General features: G+C 37.1%; 1 protein-coding gene across 1 annotated transcript in view; it reads left to right on the top strand.

Moving 5' to 3' along the window:
• The window catches only part of LOC145295932 (succinyl-CoA:3-ketoacid coenzyme A transferase 1, mitochondrial-like), an 87,853-nt gene that overhangs the window by 62,491 nt on the left and 3,362 nt on the right, over positions 1 to 22,000 (top strand). Inside the window, exon 13 of the mRNA XM_080141815.1 lies at positions 10,174 to 10,356. Within this exon, the coding sequence (XP_079997941.1) occupies positions 10,174 to 10,356 (183 nt within the window). The remainder of the gene's footprint in view (positions 1 to 10,173; positions 10,357 to 22,000) is intronic.

Here is a 22,000-nt window from a genome sequence, read left to right as displayed (position 1 = left end):
AGGGGTGAGTGATATTTCGATTGTCTTAGGAAGGTTCTTTTTGTTCTCTTTGATGAGAATCAACGAGATATGAGTGATACTCAGAGAGGGGGGGTCACACTGAAAGTCTCAAGATATAGAGATAGTTTTCCCTCTTTCCTCTATTTTTTTATTTTCTTTTCTTTCCCCCTTTTTTTTTCTTCTTCCTTTTTTCCTTTTTTTATAGTCAATGATATGTTACTTATGGGCCGATCAACAGGGGGGGGATTCAGCATTTAGGAAAAAAACCTTAGTTCGAGGGTTGCTTTTCTTTTCCCCATTTTTTTTTTTTTTTTTTCTTCATGGGGCATTCAACAGTTCACATAATTGATCGAGCAAAAACAATTTAGAAAGAGTTACTTAACTTCTTTTGTTGAGTCGACGTTCAATTCACCCGAAGCTTCTTTCCCTTTTATGAGGTGCTGGTTTGAAGGATCGATTCTCGTAAATTCCAATCCATTTATGCTAAGGTGGATATATGTTATTCCTTATCAGCACGGCGTGAATTCCAATCGATTAGTGCCAAGGTGGGTATATATTGTTCCTTTGTGGCACGATATGAGTCGACGAGATGTTTTTCTTTTTTTTTTTTTTTTTTTTTCACCATGCGAATCAACCGCGGTGTTTCCATTTTTCGAGCAGAATGCCCCCACACATGTTTCCGTGTCCACCGCCTTCGTCGAACTACCTTTATTCTCCTGCGTTTTTCTTGTTGGCGACAGTTGAAGGTCATTGCGTGGGTGTAGAAATCTAGGTCGCTCGGCCAGCCTCATTTTGACTCCGTCTGCTAAGGATTGGGTGTGGGAAGGGGTGTCTGCTTAATTGATATATATGAAGGGTGTGAAAATGTTTCTCTTAACACCTTCCTCCATAAGAGAAAAAAAAAGAATTGTTCCTCTTTTTTTTTTTTTATATTTATATGTACCTAAAATAAAATTACTCGTATGAGACAAGAAAATAATATTTGAGATTAAGGACACCAACTTGTGTCACTCTAAAGAAATGATGTTCGTGGAGTTTCCATCACTTTTTCCTACAGCTATTTTATGAATTTTCCCCCCGCCCCTTTTCTTCCCTTTCTGTTTCGAATCTACGTGATAAGGCGTCCGCTATTACGTTATCCCGACCCCTTACGTGTCTGATGTCTAGGTCGAATTCCTGCAATATGAGACTCCAGGAGAGTACTCGCCGGTTTTTATTTTTCATTCTATTGACGTATATCAATGGGTTGTGGTCTGTGTATAGGATAGTCGGGCCATGCACCGAGGATACATAGACTTCAAAATGAGATAAACTCATCACTAACGCCAAAGCTTCCTTCTCTATTGTGGAGTAGGATTTTTGAAACTTGCTCAATTTCTTTGAGTAGTAACTGACTGGGTGTAGTTGATCATCCTCCCCCATTTGTAACAGTACTGCTCCTATCCCGCTATTGCTGGCATCTACCGCCACACTGAAGGGTTTGTCAAACGATGGAGCCTTTAACACTGGCTCGCTGCTTAACATTAGCTTGGTCTTCTCAGCTGCTTCTTGACATTCGGGTGTCCATTGAAATCGCTTGTGCTTTTTCAACAGCTCTGTCAGTGGCGCAGTGAGACATGCAAAATTCCTGCAGAACCGGCGGTAATACCCTGCCATGCCCAGGAATCTCCTTAAACTCCTAACATTTTTTGGTATGGGATAATTCTTTATCTCTTCTACTTTGGCCTTTGCTGGGGTGATCTTCCCATGGCCGACCACATGCCCTAGATATTTGACCTCGGCCTGGCAGAACTCTGTTTTAGCTAAGTTTATGGTTAATTTGGCCGTTCTTAACCTCTTAAATACTTTTTCAATTGTTTCGATATGTTCTGCCCATGTGTCATTGTAAATGACTATGTCATCGACATATGTATCTACGTTTTTAATCCCAGCAAGGCATGTGTTCATCAGTCTTACAAATGTTGCTTGGGAATTCTTCATCCCAAATGGCATTATGCGATATTGGTATGCTCCTTCTGGGGTTACAAACGCCGATATTTGCTTGGCTCTCTCGGTTAGAGGCACTGCCCAGTATCCCTTAAGAAGGTCGCATTTGGTGATGTATTTGGCATGTCCTATCTTATCTATACAGTCGTCTATTCGTGGCATAGGGTATGCGTCTGCCTTGGTTATCGCGTTCACTCTGCGATAATCTGTACAGAATCTCACTGTTCCGTCCGGTTTATCGACCAGCACGCACGGTGATGCCCATTCACTTTGACTGGGCTCTATTATCTCGTGTTCGAGCATGTAGTCTATCTCCGTTTTCATTATCTCTAATTTCTTCGGACTTATGCGATACGGATGTTGTTTAATTGGTTCGCTCTCCTTTAACTCAACGTCGTGCACTATTGCTCTTGTGCGCGTAGGTGCGTCAGCAAATAGGTCGCTATATTCTGTTACCATTCCTTGTAACTTTTGCCCTTCTTTCGGCGGTAAGTGTGCAAGTTTGCACCCTAGGTTACTCATTATCTCCGAATTCTTTAACTTAATGGGTGGGTCCTTTTCTACAGGAAGATCTCTTTCGGGGTACTCATCACTTACAGCTTCATTGTGAAACTGTGCTGTCAATATTGATTTTTCTCCCGCCCTCCTGAAATATTTTTTCATCATGTTCACATGACATACTTGAGTTTTGTTTCTACGCTTGGGGGTAGATATCTTATACTTTAGTGGGCTTATCTTTTCAGTAATTGTGTACGGTCCCTGATATTTCGACTTGAATGGTTGACCATTCAGGGGTATGAGTACTAACACTTCCTCTCCTTCTTCGAACTTTCTATCTACTGCCTTTTTATCGTATGTGGTCTTCATGACCCTCTGACTACTTTCTAGGTGGGTCTTAGCTAACTTCCGTGTTTCGGCTAAGGTTTGTCGCATTTTAGTGACGTAATCCGTCATGTTATTTGGCAAGGGTTCATCGCTGACCTATTTCTCTTTTATCATTTTTAATGGTCCTCGTACCTGATGAACGAAGACTAGATCGAAGGGACTGAACCCCAACGAGTCTTGGACGGCTTCTCGAGCTGCGAAAAGCACAAATGGGATCCCCTGATCCCATTCGGCATCGTGTTCCATACAATAGCCCCTGAGCATGGTTTTCAGGGTGGCGTGGAAGCGTGCCAGAGCCCCCTGCGATTGAGGGTGATAAGCGCTGGATTTTATGTGGGTGATTCCCAGTTGCTCCGTAGCCTGCTCGAATAGCCTCGACGTAAAATTAGATCCTTGGTCTGTCTGTATGGTTCTGGGTAGCCCCATTTTAGTGAAAAAGTTTATCAGGGCATCTACCACCTTTTTCGTTGATATGTTGCGCAGTGGGATCGCCTCTGGAAACCTTGTGGACGCGCACATTATAGTTAATATAAATTTGTGTCCTGTTTTGGTTTTGGGTAGCGATCCTACACAGTCCACTATTACCCTACTAAACGGTTCTTCCACTGCCGGTATAGGTTGGAGTGGGGCCGGGGGAATATTCTGGTTGGGTTTTCCAGTCTTTTGGCACGTCCCACAAGTTCTACAGAACGTTTTGACATCTCCCACGATTCCTGGCCAGTAGAAATGTCTGGTCAACTTTTCTAGGGTCTTGTTGACACCTAGGTGGCCCGCCAGTGGTATCTCATGTGCCACTTTCATGATATTCTCTCGATACATGTCGGGTACCATTACCGCACAGTATCTCCCGACTCTCCCTTTGTCTTGGGGGCATTCCATTTCCTCATTAGTACGCCCCTATTGAGGAAATATTGACTCTTTGATTTGTTAGGATATTCTTCTCCAACCCGACAGAATAAGGGTTTTAGGTCGCCGTCATTCTGTTGCTCCTTGATCAGCACTTGTTGTGGCACGGGTAAACAAGGTTGGGGTGTTACCACCGGTCTCGGTTGTTTTTCCCCTGACGGCTTGTCTTCTACATTTCCCCTCTCTATCGCTCTACTTCTTGTGGTCACCCCTATGGGTTTCCCGTCTTGATATTTCGCGATGTCATTTCCTAGTATCATGGCTACCCCTGTCATTGGTAATTCGTCAATTACGCCTACAGTTATTTCTCCTGAGCCCCAATCCGAGACTAAGTGGACTTTAAATAGTGGAATCATTATGGGTCTGTTTCCTATGCCCCTTATCGTGGTCACTCTACCTGCGGCTCTTGTCGCTTCTTTAGGCATGCATCCTCTTTTCACTAGGGATTGGGATGCTCCCGTGTCCCTGAGAATGTTAATGGGTTCCCCTTGACCTTCCTTATCTCGCGCGATATATCCTTTCGATATGAAGGGTTCGTACGTTTCATCTATTCCCTGAGATATCGCCCCTTGTGGTTTGGCTGGGGTATTCCGATTCATCTCCGTGAATCGTTTCGCCTGACACTTCGCAGCTACATGACCTGGCTTCCCACAGTTGAAGCATACTATAGGTCTCGCTTCCCGTCCCAGTACTGGTCGGTTGGTTGTGTTGAGGGGATTTCTGATGGGTACTCGTGGATTTTCGTACAGTGTCTTTATTGCACAATGTTCCCTGACCTGTGACTGCATGGGTCCCTGTAGTTTTGCCCTGCTTCTCTTGTGAGTCAATATGTATTCGTCGGCTGCCGTGGCTATATCGATTGCTGTTTCAGCCTTTTTGTCGGTCAGGTGTATCCTCATGTCATCGGGTATGCAGTTTTGAAATTCCTCAATTAACATGAGTTGTTTCAATTTGTTGAAGTTACCCTCTATGTTTTTGGCATTGCACCACCGATCAAAATAATTCTCTTTGAGTTTAACGAACTCTACGTAGGTTTGTCCCTCGCTTTTCTTTGAGTTTCTGAACTTCTGTTGGTAAGCTTGTGGGACGAGTTCATAACTTTTAAGAATTGCTTCTTTTACTACCTCGTAATCGGCACAGTCTTCCGCTGGAAGTGCCGCATATGTCTTTTGGGCCTTACCGCTTAATGCCGTTTGTAACAGCATTGCCCAACACTCTTGTGGCCAGCCCATATTTAGGGCGGTTCTCTCGAAGTGCGCAAAGTAATCGTCCGCCTCCTTTTCTACAAATTTTGGGACCAGTCGCACTTGTTTAGTTATGTTGAATCTGTTTTGTCCGACTTGCTGTGGCTGGTGAGCTATACTGAATTCGCTCATCCTAATCTCTTGCTCGATTCGAGCTTTTTCTACCTCGGCTTTCGCCATTATTCTGGCTTTCTCTAATTCGACCTGATCAGGAGTCATGGTCGTTTTCTCCGCCGGTAAATCTTCCAGCACTTCTTCATCGAAGCGGTCATTGTCTACTATGTGCTCAGCTATTATTCTCATTAACTGGCTTTTCCTCATAGCTCCCCTAACCTCTAGGTCTAATTTCTTTCCTATTACTATTAGATCATCTTTTTTTAATCTATATAATTTATCTGGGGATGGATTTTTAAGGAATTCGTCGGTGTCCGTCATTTTGCCTTACCGTCCGTGTATAATGCACAAGTACGTTCACGAGGATTTTTTTTTTCTTTATTCAAGCAAGGAAATTACACTTGCTTGGTGTATAACTGATCCCGGACGAGCCCCCATGTGACGGTACCACGAGCCTGTTTCTTGACGAGAACCTCCCTGTACGGTACCAAGGTTGGAGTTCTCAGAGAAAATCCCAAGGCCGGGCACGCGTTTTAAGAAAAGAAAAGTTTGACGGGTACCGACTGCAAATTATGCAGTCTCTATGGTACAGAGTCCAGGTTCAGACCAGAATCGTCGTGGAATATACTCGAGGCATTCACGGGCGGCAATATAAGGCAAACAAAAGAGACACAAGTCGACACGGATATGAGAGTTATTAAATCAACAATTTATTTAAACAAATTGAACCGGGTAAAATGTAACTACGAAAACAGAACATGCAACTGAAATCATAACTGAAATAACATGAAAAAAAAAAGAATATATACATGCAGACAATGATTTGGGACAAGGAGAGGGGGGGGGGAGTGATATTTCGATTGTCTTAGGAAGGTTCTTTTTGTTCTCTTCGATGAGAATCAACGAGATATGAGTGATACTCAGAGAGGGGGGGGTCACACTGAAAGTCTCAAGATATAGAGATAGTTTTCCCTCTTTCCTCTATTTTTTTATTTTCTTTTCTTTCCCCCTTTTTTTTTCTTCTTCCTCTTTTCCTTTTTTTATAGTCAATGATATGTTACTTATGGGCCGATCAACAGGGGGGGGATTCAGCATTTAGGAAAAAAACCTTAGTTCGAGGGTTGCTTTTTTTTTTCCCCATTTTTTTTTTTTTTTTTTCTTCATGGGGCATTCAACAGTTCACATAATTGATCGAGCAAAAACAATTTAGAAAGAGTTACTTAACTTCTTTTGTTGAGTCGACGTTCAATTCACCCGAAGCTTCTTTCCCTTTTATGAGGTGCTGGTTTGAAGGATCGATTCTCGTAAATTCCAATCCATTTATGCTAAGGTGGATATATGTTATTCCTTATCAGCACGGCGTGAATTCCAATCGATTAGTGCCAAGGTGGGTATATATTGTTCCTTTGTGGCACGATATGAGTCGACGAGATGTTTTTCTTTTTTTTTTTTTCCACCATGCGAATCAACCGCGGTGTTTCCATTTTTCGAGCAGAATGCCCCCACACATGTTTCCGTGTCCACCGCCTTCGTCGAACTGCCTTTATTCTCCCGCGTTTTTCTTGTTGGCGACAGTTGAAGGTCATTGCGTGGGTGTAGAAATCTAGGTCGCTCGGCCAGCCTCATTTTGACTCCGTCTGCTAAGGATTGGGTGTGGGAAGGGGTGTCTGCTTAATTGATATATATGAAGGGTGTGAAAATGTTTCTCTTAACACTACACACTACTGGTCTTTATTCAGGTTTCGTAAAAAAACATCAGATTTTGGTAATGTTCTGCTTGAAATACAAGCAAAAATGTAAGAACTGCTCTGCTCAGAGACTTATTACACACTGTCATCAATAGACAGAATTTGAAGAATAGGAATATTAAACAATCTTTTGTAGGCCAAAAACTGACATTCAAAAAAAAAATGAAAATTCTACCCAACCCATATATATGTTGCATCACTTCTGTCTTTTAGCATTTCCAAGTGGAACTCTGCTGTATGTGCATCCACCATTTTTAAATGTGTGATCACAGTGGCATCATTGTAAAATAAATGTAACAAAAATTTACAGTTCAGTTCTCTCTTCAACAAAGGGAAACGTTTTGTGAACTGTGGCCAAAGTTATCATTGAAATGCACCCAACTTACTCTCTAGTCAAGAAGCGAGACCATTTAAGCTTCTCACCTATGAGACTTCTTTTATCTCTCTCTACTTACAATATATAAGATGTAGACGATATTTGTTCACAATTTTCAACTATTAATGGTATGTGTATATTTTTTTTTTTACTTTTGTTGTCAATCCAACCACAGAAAAGTGTATTAATGGAAGTTACAAAATGCTAATCAAGAAAAACGAAAGCTTTCAAATGATAGAAAACAATGATAAATCAATAGCAAAATAGCAACAAACTTAAACTTGTATACTTCATTCCATAGAGAAACTTGAATGCCTACTAGACACTATCCTAGGATGTCTAAGATCTCTCTGTACCGGAGTTTGCCAGGATAACCTAACACGGGGATACTTTTTCCTAGAAGTAAACCCCAACCAAATATTCAAAAATACATAGTATTTGCAGCCCAAGTAAGATCTCCTCAATATGGCTCATTCACATTAGTTTTTACGAGGAATAGTGCAACTTCTCCAAGTGATGTTATTTTAAGTAGCAACACGAAGTTGGATACTCCATTAAACTAGATGAATTCTTGTTCTAGAATCCAGTAAAACCAAGAGATCAAAAAGGATATACTATAACCTATTGAAATGTTCTCAACTTCTTTACTAACTCAGTGTTCGTTAGATAAAGAACTTTAATGGAATATTTGAATATCTATGTATCTCATACAGAGTTCAAGCCTCAGGGAGGGGGCCTCTTGATTTCGGAGAACTTTGACTGAAGGAAAATAAAAAAAAATAAAAAAAAATTTTTGAAATAAAAAATTTTTTACCTTTTTTGAATACAAAGTCAGGGTTTGACCAAAATTGCAAGAATTTTATCCGAGCTTTTACAATTTAAAATAAATAAAAAAACACTATTTATGAAATGGTAAAGCCAAAATAATAAGAGAATTCAAACATATCTCACAAGAGATTTATATCTAAAATAAGTACAAAATTCACATGAGTTTGGCATATGATCAAGAGGATATCAAGTAAAGACAATTCCACTCCAGTAAAATATGTATAATGTATTATATAAAGCTGTGTGTAAAGCTGATGTACTCTTTTTCAGCATTGTATTCTGATGAAATTATTATCTATTTTGGTTTTAATGTCCATTTTTACATGCTGACATATGTTGGAGAACTTTTAGAAATCCACTTCCAAGTTCTTTGTTTATTCCACTTTCTCTCAAATCATTCCCTATGACTTCCTTCCATGTGTTTCCTTGGTCTACTCCTTCCAACTGTATCTGCTACCTTAAATGTTTCATTTATTTATTTATTTTAATTGGAGCAATATCACTGAAGTCTCTTGTTCTGAACACGCCTTCTTATGCTTTCTATATTTAATCATCCTCAAAGGTCAGCTGATATAAACCTGTCTTTAAGACTTGCATATGGACACTTTTTTTTTTTATTTATTTATTTTATTTTATTTTTTTTTATTCATTCTTTTGTGGATCGTCATCAAGAAAATTAATCAATTGGCAAGGGGAGGGGTGAAAAATTTTATTTTCATTGAGATTTGATTTGAAACTCTAACTAGGATCAAAGTGTAGTTTTCTTTTTTACTCACCTTTACCACCAAACGAGGCATATTGCCACTTGGACATAATGGGCTACGTATTGTAACCATGCCTAGGAAAGATTAAGGTGTTGGTTTACGTTGCATTTAAACATATCATGTTGGTTTACGTTGCATTTAAACTTCTGCATATCAGTACCATTTTGGAAGCAGGTAGCAGGAAGAGAATTCTAAAGTCTAGCGGTTCTAGGAGAGAAGCTACTAGAGTAGAAAACTTTAATATTTAGGGACCTTAACAGTGAAGGGGTGTGATTTTGTTGCTAAACGGATTTGTTGGGGATATGTACGTCGAGGGGACACAAGTGCAATGAGTTCATCAGAGCACATTCCATTGAGATACTTGTAAAACAGGCACAGGGATACAACATTGTGACGATGGGATAGGGTTGGTGCCTAGTTGACAAAGTGGGACCTATTAGATTGGAAACTCTTTTTTGGACCCTGTCCAAGAGGGAGAGACTAGTAGTAGATGCACCAACTCGGATGTAGCAACAATAATCCATGCATGGGTGAATGATGGCCTTGTAGAGGTACAGGATATTTTCAGGTGTGGGCAGTTTTCTAGCACGATAGAGAAAGCCCACCTTCCTTCCAGCAGCCTTCACAATGTCCTCAATATATTTATTCCAGTTTATATTTCCTGTCAATGTTAAGCCGAGGAGTTTGAAGGGAGAATTCTCAGGTAAGGAGTTATTTGTTATGGATATCTATGGTTAGAGAGACTTCCTGTAATTGTTAAAGGAGAGCAGCTTAGTCTTACTAGCGTTAAATGTTACCATCCATTTACGTCCCCATTCCACTAATGTCTGGAGGTCATTTTCTAAGGATTCATCTATTGTCTTAGATTTGTGTGCATAGTATTTATTATGTCCTCAATCATAGAAGAGGAAATCATTCTTGATTTTTTTTTTTTTTTTTTTTTTTTACGCAGGCATCACCACATTATCAAGGCCAAGAGGTCACTCGAAGATAAGGGTTAAAGAGTGTACAATAGAAATTGGACAATATAGTAATCATTAGTAATGATTAATGATTAAGAGAGAAGGAGAATTTTAAAAAGAAAAACGTTATAAATACTTTTTAACTCATTTATTTTGTTTGCATGCTCCCAGGTCGCAATTTAATTTAAATTTTAAAATTGTAGTTCATAACTATAAGTGAAATACACTTTTTTGACTTTTGGGCTTGGATCAAGATGTAATATCTGTTCTTTCTAGAGGAGAGGAAATCCTTCCAGAGTTGAGAGGTAATGGAGGAGGGGAATGTTTTAAAAAAAAAATTTCTTCCATTTTATCATTTAGGATGGGACACACAAGATCCTGACTGAATGTTCCCTGCCACTTACAGGAAAGCGTTGTGTTGATATGATAATTACAGAAAAGGGAGTCTTTGAAATTGACCCTGAAGAAGGCATCGTGTTAACGGAACTTGGAGAGGGTTTTAATGTTGAGGATATTGTTGAAACGACTGGCAGCCTATTTAAGGTACAACCTAATTTTTATTCCAATATTTTGTTTGTGTGAAAATTACAATATCTGTTCCAGAATGAATAAAATGAATTCCTGAAACAGAATTTTGCATCACTTTTATGTCACCTCACGAAAATTAAAATCGACATGTAAGAGATAAAATTCAATGGAAATCTGATGTATTTTAATATTCAAATGGAAGGTTATGCACATATTAGGCCCCCTAAAAACTCTTTAAAATACTCCCGAGAAAATAAAATTTGCGAAACATTTATTAAAAATTTTTATTAAAATTTCACAAAAATCAAAGGTATCTAAATTTTGACAAAGGGCTTCCACCTTTTTTATGTAATCCGTTTTTGCATAAAACTAAATATATCTTTTATTAAGATACCTGTATTTCAAACTTTGTAGGTCAATTTCCCATTTGTAAAATTCAAATATTTCAGATTTTTATTAAATTTGATCCATAGCCATGCGATACAAATTAACTAAGATTCACTGAATTTCAGTTTCTTTTTAAGCCTTAAATGTTAAACATTTTCTAGAATCAAAATCATGTGATGAATTTTGAAAATCAGAATAAAGCTTTTAGACAAAATGTTGATTCGCATTGTATGTTGATTTAAATTTTATCTCTTATAACGGGACATTAAAGTGATGCAAAATATCTCTGTTCAAGGAATTAATTTTACTTATCCCAGGATGTGTATTCTTTTAAAACGGTTGAGTGTATCAATGTATGTGAATTGAGGGACTCATTTAGCAGTAATAAGAACATGAAAAAATGAATGTTTCTTGAAGACTAGATATTAACAGTAAAAAGTAACTTCTGTTTACAATTCAAATGTACAATTTCTCATCGGTCTAAACTATGCATTGTAGGCATAAAAACTGCATTTGAAATGAACATCGTTCAAAGTTGAAAGTTTTCCAGATGTTTCAAAAGAAATCAATTATCAAAAACTTTTTTGATAACGAATAGAGGATTGTTCCAGAATTTAAATATTATATAAATACCTAATATGCAGAATACAGTTGTTCCCATGCAAAAAATAGATGCACAGGCTATTCCCTTAAAACATAAAAAAGCAATTGTGCAAAACACAAAACATGTTTTATCCTTTTTGATAGTTTACAGATCAACTGGATGAGACATTCAAACAGCTAAATGACAATGTAATCTTCTCTAATTTCTCAACCAATAAAATCTTGTGTTAACCATGAGATTTTGGATGGCATCACATATTTTTTTTTCACAAGAGAGACAACTTCAACTAGGAAACTGGCTTCTCTCTAAGAGAGATAACTCTGCTTCCAACATCTGCATTATTTAAATGATTTAATCTCTGAGTGTAGAATCTATAGAAGCATTAATTTACTGTTTCATTAATTAATTAATGCTTCAGATTTGATCGGGTATTAAATCATATGTAAACAACTTAATTTTAGTTTTTAAGAAAAGATGTTTTTATTTTTATCAATATTTTTCTTACCATAATTATTGACTTTATTCGTGCTAAGGTTTTTGCAAGTATTGAATTTCTATCAATTGAATCTTTTATGATTTATGGAAATAATGGACAAACCAGTAGATGAGTCTTTACTGATTGTATGTAAGAATACTTTATTTTCCATACACTCACAATTTTATAAATTCATTCACATTGTTACACTGATAAACACTCATCTGCCGACTTTTTCATAATTACTCCAATTGATGTTTGGCCTAATGTCAATTAGAAAAATGTCATCCATTTTATTTTTATTCTTTTAAACTCTCTATTATTTATCAATATTTCAAATAGTTTTATTCTCGATTTTCAAAGAATAAAATCATTAACTTCTATTAGTTTAATTTTCAAAAAGATTTTAAAGTCGATTATTTGCAAAATCATTTTATTACTTTCTGAAGAGAAGAATACTTTGTTTGGAAAATCCCGGACTTGCTTTATTTTTTGTTGAATTTTATGAAAATTTGATAATAGGTATCTATTTATCTATGTACATGTGACTATCTTCACTCTGTTTCAACCATTATAATGCTCTATTCCAGATATTAACTTATTGTATAAGGAACATTTTCATCATACTTTTGAAAGTATATTTACGAAATACCTTTTCTATAATATCCGTGAATCAAGAATATATATATATATATATATTGATGTTGTTTATTTATTTTTCTTCATGATACTTTTTGAATGAATTTAATTATTTATACGTAAGTGCATTTTTACCTAAATGCGAGTTGAGAATTTTCCCTTGTTACGAATTTGGTACCCCCATATGGGAAGCGGCATATATATTGTGTTTTAAAATAGTATTATTCCCTGACACATTTCGTTGTCTACGACACATCATAGTGCCCGAATCTAGCAAGATTTCAAGTCGGGACCGCATGGAAAGAAGCCTAAACGTCTACCACTGCCCCATCTCGCGTGACTGCTGGATATCACAATTTTTTTATGTAGATGTTATTTATTTGTTTCTGTTCACAATACTTTTTGAATGAATTCAATTATTTATACGGAAGTGCATTTTTACAAAAATGCGAGTTGGTAAAAAGGGAAAATTATTCCCAACTCAGATTTAGGTAAAAATGCACTTCCGTATAAGTAATTGAATTCATTCAAAAAGTATCGCGAACATCTACATAAAAAAGCATGATATGGGACAATGGTGGAGGTTTAGGCTTTCCATGGGGTCCTGATTTCGAATCTCGCTAGAGTCAGCCACTCTGATGAGTCGTAGACGACGAAACACATGTCCGTGAATAATAATTTAAAAATATCTATATCTATATTTTTATAAAGTAATAGGGTTCGTGTGTTTCTGTCTGTGTGTACAGCTCTCCATCATCAACAAAATATAAAGGAGGTAAGAGGGTAGATCTCTCCTGGTAGAGAAACATTAGAACCCATTTTAGGATGTTTCTGTTATAGGAGACATAAGTATCAATGCCTAATTTCTTTATATACTAGTCTACAAACCACCCCCATATCGAATGACTTATGCTCATTTGCATATCACATTATATTAAATCTCTTTAACTAATTACCTCGACCTTATTACATATTGGAAATATTCTAATCATTTCAACTGTACTATTTACAAAATCTATTTAACATTTAATTATTTAATATATTTTCATTTAATTTTATATTCGATTTATTTCACTTTACGTATATTATCAAAACAATTCATTTGCGAGGACAGCTTTATGTTTTGGGATTGTATTGAAAATGTAATGGAAATTTCAATTTCGTTCCGTTTTAATCTTTTATATTTTACTTGCCAATATTATTGAAAGAATACAATTCAACTATCGTAATTTTATATAAATAAACAAAAACAAATATTTTAAAATAAAACTTTATTAAAAAAGAAATAATTTTATTTTTAAATGAAAAAAATCAATTTAGTAAAATAATTGTATTAAACACCCCCAGCCTTGTCAGCAAACCTGTAAACCTATAAAAGTTAACATTTCGAATGTAAACAGTGATTTTTCGATTTTGTTAGCGCTTGCTTGCCGCAATTAAAGACAATTAAAACGGAACTAACTTTATTTCCATTCTATTTTTTAAACAACCCCCAAAACATAACGCTCTCTTCCAGTTATAGCCAATTTTTTTTTAATTAAATAAAACAGGTCAAAATAAACAGATAAGCGCATTTTCTTTTACATTTTTCTTACAACCAACGTTGTCATTTTAACCAACTGCAGGATACCGTTACTTTTGTGGGGTTGTTTTGAAAATGGCACGGAGATTATAATTTCGTTCCAATTTAATCTTTCTGGTCGAGCCTATTTCGAAAGCCTGTCTTATCATAGATTTGAACTACAAATAATTTATTACATTTTGATTATTACTATCTTAAGACTTAAAGCTTATATTTATTTCATTTTTCTATTTATATATTGAATTAGTTATTTCCAGTCTTAGTTAAACTTAGTGCTTTCTTTAAACCGGATGAACCTTTTATAAAAATATGAGTTTAACGTAAAGGACACGAACAAGGTTTTATTCAACTGAATTTCTTCCAGTTTACTAACAAAATATATAAATTTAAAAGAGATATCTATATTTTTATAAAGTAATAGGGTTCGTGTGTTTCTGTCTGTGTGTACAGCTCTCCATCATCAACGAAATATAAAGGAGGTAAGAGGGTAGATCTCTCCTGGTAGAGAAACATTAGAACCCATTTTAGGATGTTTCTGTTATAGGAGACATAAGTATCAATGCCTAATTTCTTTATATACTAGTCTACAAACCACCCCCATATCGAATGACTTATGCTCATTTGCATATCACATTATATTAAATCTCTTTAACTAATTACCTCGACCTTATTACATATTGGAAATATTCTAATCATTTCAACTGTACTATTTACAAAATCTATTTAACATTTAATTATTTAATATATTTTCATTTAATTTTATATTCGATTTATTTCACTTTACGTATATTATCAAAACAATTCATTTGCGAGGACAGCTTTATGTTTTGGGATTGTATTGAAAATGTAATGGAAATTTCAATTTCGTTCCGTTTTAATCTTTTATATTTTACTTGCCAATATTATTGAAAGAATACAATTCAACTATCGTAATTTTATATAAATAAACAAAAACAAATATTTTAAAATAAAACTTTATTAAAAAAGAAATAATTTTATTTTTAAATGAAAAAAATCAATTTAGTAAAATAATTGTATTAAACACCCCCAGCCTTGTCAGCAAACCTGTAAACCTATAAAAGTTAACATTTCGAATGTAAACAGTGATTTTTCGATTTTGTTAGCGCTTGCCGCAATTAAAGACAATTAAAACGGAACTAACTTTATTTCCATTCTATTTTTTAAACAACCCCCAAAACATAACGCTCTCTTCCAGTTATAGCCAATTTTTTTTTAATTAAATAAAACAGGTCAAAATAAACAGATAAGCGCATTTTCTTTTACATTTTTCTTACAACCAACGTTGTCATTTTAACCAACTGCAGGATACCGTTACTTTTGTGGGGTTGTTTTGAAAATGGCACGGAGATTATAATTTCGTTCCAATTTAATCTTTCTGGTCGAGCCTATTTCGAAAGCCTGTCTTATCATAGATTTGAACTACAAATAATTTATTACATTTTGATTATTACTATCTTAAGACTTAAAGCTTATATTTATTTCATTTTTCTATTTATATATTGAATTAGTTATTTCCAGTCTTAGTTAAACTTAGTGCTTTCTTTAAACCGGATGAACCTTTTATAAAAATATGAGTTTAACGTAAAGGACACGAACAAGGTTTTATTCAACTGAATTTCTTCCAGTTTACTAACAAAATATATAAATTTAAAAGAGATATAAATAATAAAATAAAAAGGTTATGTAATTTAAAAGAAATACACGTACTCACAAAAGCAGAACTTTTTTTACACATTTTTTTCTTTAAAACCATAACAATGAGACTAACAATTACCTAGATCTTAGTAATTATTTGTTTTAATAGAACTGTTTTAATTGTACTGTTTACTTAGTTAACCTAAGTTGGTATTACATTTATTTTACATTTACTTTTTTTTTTTAATTATTACTTTTAGACTGTGACGTTTACACCCGGAAGTAATGAGTCACACGTAGGTCGCTTTTATTCATTCCTTTTGGTCAAGATCAAAGTGTAGTATCTGTTCTTTAGATGGTGCACTTCATTTTCTTGTTCTCTTTCGGTGGAGGAGAAATCCTTCACGACTGAGACAATTTTTATTTTTGTACCTTTTCTCCACGTTAAAAAACGACCCTGGTGTCTAACTCTGTCCCGTGGGGAGGCATAGTAAATAGGTACAATATAATTGTTTATAATTGTACTATTCAGAAATATTATTTATAGTTCGTCCATTTCAGTTAGTATACATTTCCTTTACGCTTAATTAATTTACAATCATTAATATCGTTAAACAATTCCGTTTAAAACCGAAATTATGCCACCCAAACAAAGTAGAAACGAAAGTGAGGAAGAAAGAATGGAAAGATTGGAAGCTAATAGACTAAGAGTTGCTGCAGTTCGCTCCAATGAAAACAATCCAGATAGAGAAAGACGTCTAGAACTTAACAGGATACGTCAAAGAGAAAGGAGAGCAAGACTGTCAGATTTGGAAAGAGAAACCCAACGTGAAGCTGACAGAACTAGACATGCTGTAAGGCGGTTAAATTCATCACAAGATGAAATTCAAGAAAGGCAAAGATATGCACTGGAAAGAGAAGCAATATTACGATCGAATGAATTATATGAGGTAAGTAGACGTACACAAGGTCAGTTGAGAGTGGCTCAACGACATCAGAATGAATCGGAAACCCAACGAAGCTTTCGCCTATACCAAGGGCAACAACGAGAGGCTGCATGGAGAGAGAGTATGACTTTGCCCCAGCAATTGACAGAAAACGAGGCAGCTAGACAACGAATGACTGCTTTGAGACACCATGAAATAGAACACTGCAATAGAAAAGGATTGCTCTACAACAAAAATGACTCTCTCACTACAGCTGATATAGGAAAAATGGACAAAGTATGTCAACATTGCTCAGCTGTAAAATTTAAAGGAGAACCCCCTGGTTGTTGTTGTTCTTCTGGCAAAGTTGTGCTTGATAGCTTTCCACCACTGCCTCAGTTGCTTCAAGATTTGCTCTCCGGCAATGGTCCCATCTCTAAAGATTTTCTGCAAAATCTACGCAGTTATAACAATTGTTTTGCAATGACATCATTTGGTCACAAAATTGTGGCAGTACATGGGTGGAATCCTTCTTTTAGAATTCGAGGCCAGGTTTGCCACCAGATTGGGAGTCTTTTACCACCTGAAGATGAAACAGCAAAGTTTATTCAAGTCTACTTCTTGGATAGTCTGGAAGAGGAACTACATAATCGGGGACGTGACAGTAGACTCAATAGAGACATTCTCCAAAGTCTGACTGAATTTTTACATGAGAACAACAGCTTCATTTGTCAGCTGAAAACAACAAAGGAGAGGATTGAAGAAGAACACTTGGTAGAACATAAAGTTGTCATAAGGGAAGACCGAAGGCCGCAAGAAGAGCATCCACGGCGATTCAATGCTCCAACAACAACGTATGAGATTGGAATATTAATGGAGAATGAACCAACAGCTAACCGGGATATTGTCTTGCGTTTTAGAAATGATACATTAAAATGGATCTCCGAACTACATCCCCTCTACGATACTTTAATGTACCCGTTAATGTACCCCTATGGTTCTCCATCTTACAACATCTACATGAAGGCATCCAATGGGCGAAAAGTTACCCAACAGCAATTTTATTCGTACCATTTAATGACTCGGCCTGGAAACTATTTTCTCTGGTACCGAAGGCTATTTCAACAATGGCTGGTGGATGTGTACTGCAAGATTGAAACAGAACGTTTACAGTTCCTGAGGCGTGAGCAACAGACCCTGAGAGCTGACAATTATAGCAACTTGAGAGATTCAATTCTTAGGGAGGATGGGAATCCAGAACAGTTTGGTCAACGAGTTGTTCTTCCGGCAACTTATACAGGAGGCCCTCGATACATGTTTGAGCGTCAAAGTGATGCCATGGCATATGTTCGGCGAATGGGCCGAGCCGACCTCTTCATCACGTTCACAACAAATCCAAAGTGGACAGAAATTACAGAAAATTGTCTTCAAGGGCAAGACCCTCAGGATCGTCCAGATATTGTTGCCAGGGTTTTCAGGCAGAAGCTAAAAAAGTTACTTGAATTTATTAAAAAGGGAGGATTTGGCAGGTTGAGGGCTTTCCTGTACAGTATTGAATATCAAAAAAGAGGACTGCCGCATGCACACATCCTCACCTGGCAGGCCCCAGAGGACAAACTTCTACCAGAAAAAATGGATCTCTGCATATCTGCAGAGATCCCTGACAAAGAGGAAGATCCTGATCTTCATGCTAAAGTGATGGCACATATGGTGCATGGACCTTGTGGACCATTTAATCCAAAGTGTCCATGTACGATTGACAACAAATGTTCCAAAAAATACCCAAAAGAATTTCTTCAGTGTACCGAGCAAGGCCAAGACTCTTACCCCAAGTACAGGCGAAGAAAACCAGAAGATGGAGGCCAGACTGGTACAATAAGGATGAAGAGAAATGGTCGGTATGTTAATCAAGAAATAACAAACCAGTGGATTGTTCCGTACAACAAGGTCCTCCTTCAGCAGTTCAACGCTCACATTAACGTAGAAATTTGCAGCTCGATCCAAAGCATCAAATATGTCCTCAAATACGTGAATAAAGGATGTGATCAAGCAGTGTTTGAACTACAAAGAACTGATGGAGCAGCTAACCAACAAGGCCAAGTACAAAGTCACATTGTGGATGAGATCCAGCAGTTCCAGAATGCAAGGTATGTCGGCAGTTCAGAGGCGGCCTGGAGGATATTGGAACATCCCATCCATGAACATTTCCCCCCAATTGTACAACTTTCTGTTCATCTTGAAAATGGGCAGCATGTCATGTTCTCAGCTGATACTGCTCTGGAACGAGCCCAAGGTCCACCGCCTGCCACAACTTTGACACCATTTTTTCAACTCTGCCATGAGGATGACTTTGCAAGGGGTCTCAAATACGTAGAAGTCCCTGAGTTTTACACTTGGAACAAATCGACAAAGAAATGGATGAGAAGAATGCGTGGGGTACAAGTTGAAGGTACTGAAAATGATGATGTATGGAAGGCACCATGCATTGGGAGAATCTACACGATTAGTCCAAAAGCAGGGGAGTGTTATTTCTTACGCCTGTTGCTCAATGAGGTTGCTGGTCCAACTTCATTTCAAAATTTGCGAGCATACAATGGTCAGGTGTTTGAAACATACAGAGCAGCGTGCCTTGCTCGAGGCCTTCTAGAAAATGACCATCACTTGCATCAAGCAGTAGGAGAGGCAAGTGCCACTCAATCACCTTCAAATTTGCGAAGCCTATTTGTGATAATTTTAACAGCCTGTGAGCCAAGAAATCCTCTTGAGATCTGGATGGCTTTTCGTGATGTAATATCTGAAGACATTCTTCACAGATACAGGCAAGAAGTTAACAATCCAGAAGCAGATTTTAATGAGGACATCTACAATAAAACTCTTTGTCTAATTGAAGAAAAAGTTCTCCTTATGTGCGGTCAACCATTGGCAAGCTATGGATTACCTGCACCAACGCAAGGGAGAGATGAAAGACTCGCGAGAGAGTATCAACGTGAAGTTACTTATAATCTTGAAGAACTTTCCCTACAAGCAAAAAATATGCAAGAAAAACTGACCGATTCTCAAAGAGAAGTTTACAATTCATTCATGGCAATGTTGGAAGCACAAGGTGAAATGAACAAAAACATGATGTTTCTTGATGCTCCAGGTGGTACGGGCAAGACTTTTGTAATCAATTTGATCCTTGCAAAGATTAGATCCATGAGAAAGATTGTGCTTGCAACAGCATCCAGTGGCATTGCTGCTACTCTACTACAAGGTGGCCGCACTCTTCACAGCACTTTTAAAGTACCCTTGGATACTCATCGAATGGATCAGCCAGTTTGCAAAATTACTGGTAACTCAGCCTTGGCAAATGTAATTAGAGACACCTCTGCAATCATTGTAGACGAAGCCCCAATGACGCACAAGAGTGCTTATGAAGCAATTGACCGAACACTGCAAGACATCACAGGAAACAAGAATCCCATGGGTGGCATTCCAACCTTATTTTGCGGTGATTTCCGTCAAATCCTCCCAGTGGTTAAAAATGGCACAAGGGCTAACATTGTCAATGCAAGTTTGAAACAATCCTATCTCTGGAGGCACGTTATAGTGAAGAGACTGACTACTAATATGAGAGCCTATATCTCTGATAACACAGCTACAGCAGACTTCTCAAAATTGCTTCTCCAAATCGGTAATGGTCAGTTTCCTATCACTTCTTCACCTGACACAATTAAGATTCCAACTGCGCTTGGTAAATGTGTCGGTAATCAGAAGCAACTGAAAGACAAAGTGTACCCAGACCTGCAAAACAATGGAAAATCACCGGATTGGCTTGCTGAGAGGGCTATTATTTCGCCATTAAACAGCAATGTGAATCATTTGAACAATTCAATAATGAATGAATTTCCAGGAGACACAAAGCAATACAAGTCAGTTGATTCGGCTACTAATGAATATGAAGCTGTTCACTACCCTGTGGAGTTTTTAAACTCTTTGGAGATATCTGGAATGCCTCCACACATTTTAAATCTCAAAATTGGATCGCCAATCATGATTCTTCGATCCTTGGAACCGCCAAAAACAACAAACGGAACCAGATGTGTTATCACCAGATTGCACACCAATGTACTTGAGGCCACCATTTCCTGTGGTCCCTACAAAGGCGAAACCGTTCTACTGCCAAGGATCCCCTTAGTTCCATCGGACTCAGAACTTCCATTTAAATTCCGGAGACTCCAATTTCCTGTGAAGGTGTGTTTTGCAATGAGCATAAACAAAAGTCAAGGTCAGACATTTAACACCATTGGCGTAGACTTGACATCAGACTGCTTCAGTCACGGTATGTTCTACGTCTCCATCAGCCGGACAGGAAGTTCAGAAAAACTCTACATTCTGGCTCCAAATCAAAGCAGCAGAAATGTAGTTTACCCTGAGGCTCTTCAGTGAAAAGTTCGAGAAATGGATATGAGGAAAAACTGACATGATCTGATTGTGGTAAGTTTTTAGTATTGAATGTGCAAGATAAAATTTAAGCAAGAGTTGAAAATTACTTCAATGAAAAATTTACTATGTAACATCAAGTAACCTTCCTTTTTGATGAAAATGTTTTGTGAAGTTCCTGATTGAATTTCAGTCACTACAAGAGGTAGTTAAAATGTTAATCACCTTATGCAATCGTTGCTCTTACAACATCAACTTACTGGAAAGGTGCCCACAGATTTTGGTACCCGAGTGCGCAACAAAGCTCCGTGCGAAGCACGGGTATCTTTGCTAGTATATATATATTTCTGTGAAAAAGTTTTCAATTATATTTCACTTTTTTTATACACTAATCCTTAATTTATAAAGCTCAGTGTAAATATAGGGCATATAACAAACAAATGACAAAAGTCTATATTCCAATTGACCATCTTACAATTTATTCCTTTAATTATGTTGACATTCACAATTCTTGACAGCAATTGTTTCATAGTGCAAAATTGGAAGGGAAGTTGCAATTTAAAAAATTTTTTTTTTATTATATTTTCACTCAAAACAAGGCACATTGCCACTTTTCTGTATGGGGCTACTATCAGAGACATAAGCTACAGGGGTACTATGTGGGGAGTTAGGCAGCAAGACGTCGGTTCACGTTACACTTGAACTTCTGCATGTCAGTACAGTTGGGGAAGCAGGAACCCGGAAGGGAATTCCAAAGTCTAGCAGTTCTGGGGAAGAAACTACTAGAGTAGAAGGCTCTCTTACATCTAGGGATCTCAACTGTGTAAGGGTGGGATTTTGCTGCTTGTCGGGTTTGTCGGGGATATTTACATAGAGGGGGTACAAGTGCTTGCAGTTCGTCGGAACATTCACCATTAAAGTACTTGTAGAACAGGCAGAGGGATGCTACATTTCATTGATGGGACAGA

Source organism: Euprymna scolopes, chromosome 16 (assembly GCF_053919585.1).
Source record: "Euprymna scolopes isolate OS-2025 chromosome 16, ASM5391958v1, whole genome shotgun sequence".
In the NCBI taxonomy this organism is placed as follows: Eukaryota; Metazoa; Mollusca; class Cephalopoda; order Sepiida; family Sepiolidae; genus Euprymna; species Euprymna scolopes.
This window is presented reverse-complemented; position numbering and strand designations above follow the sequence as displayed.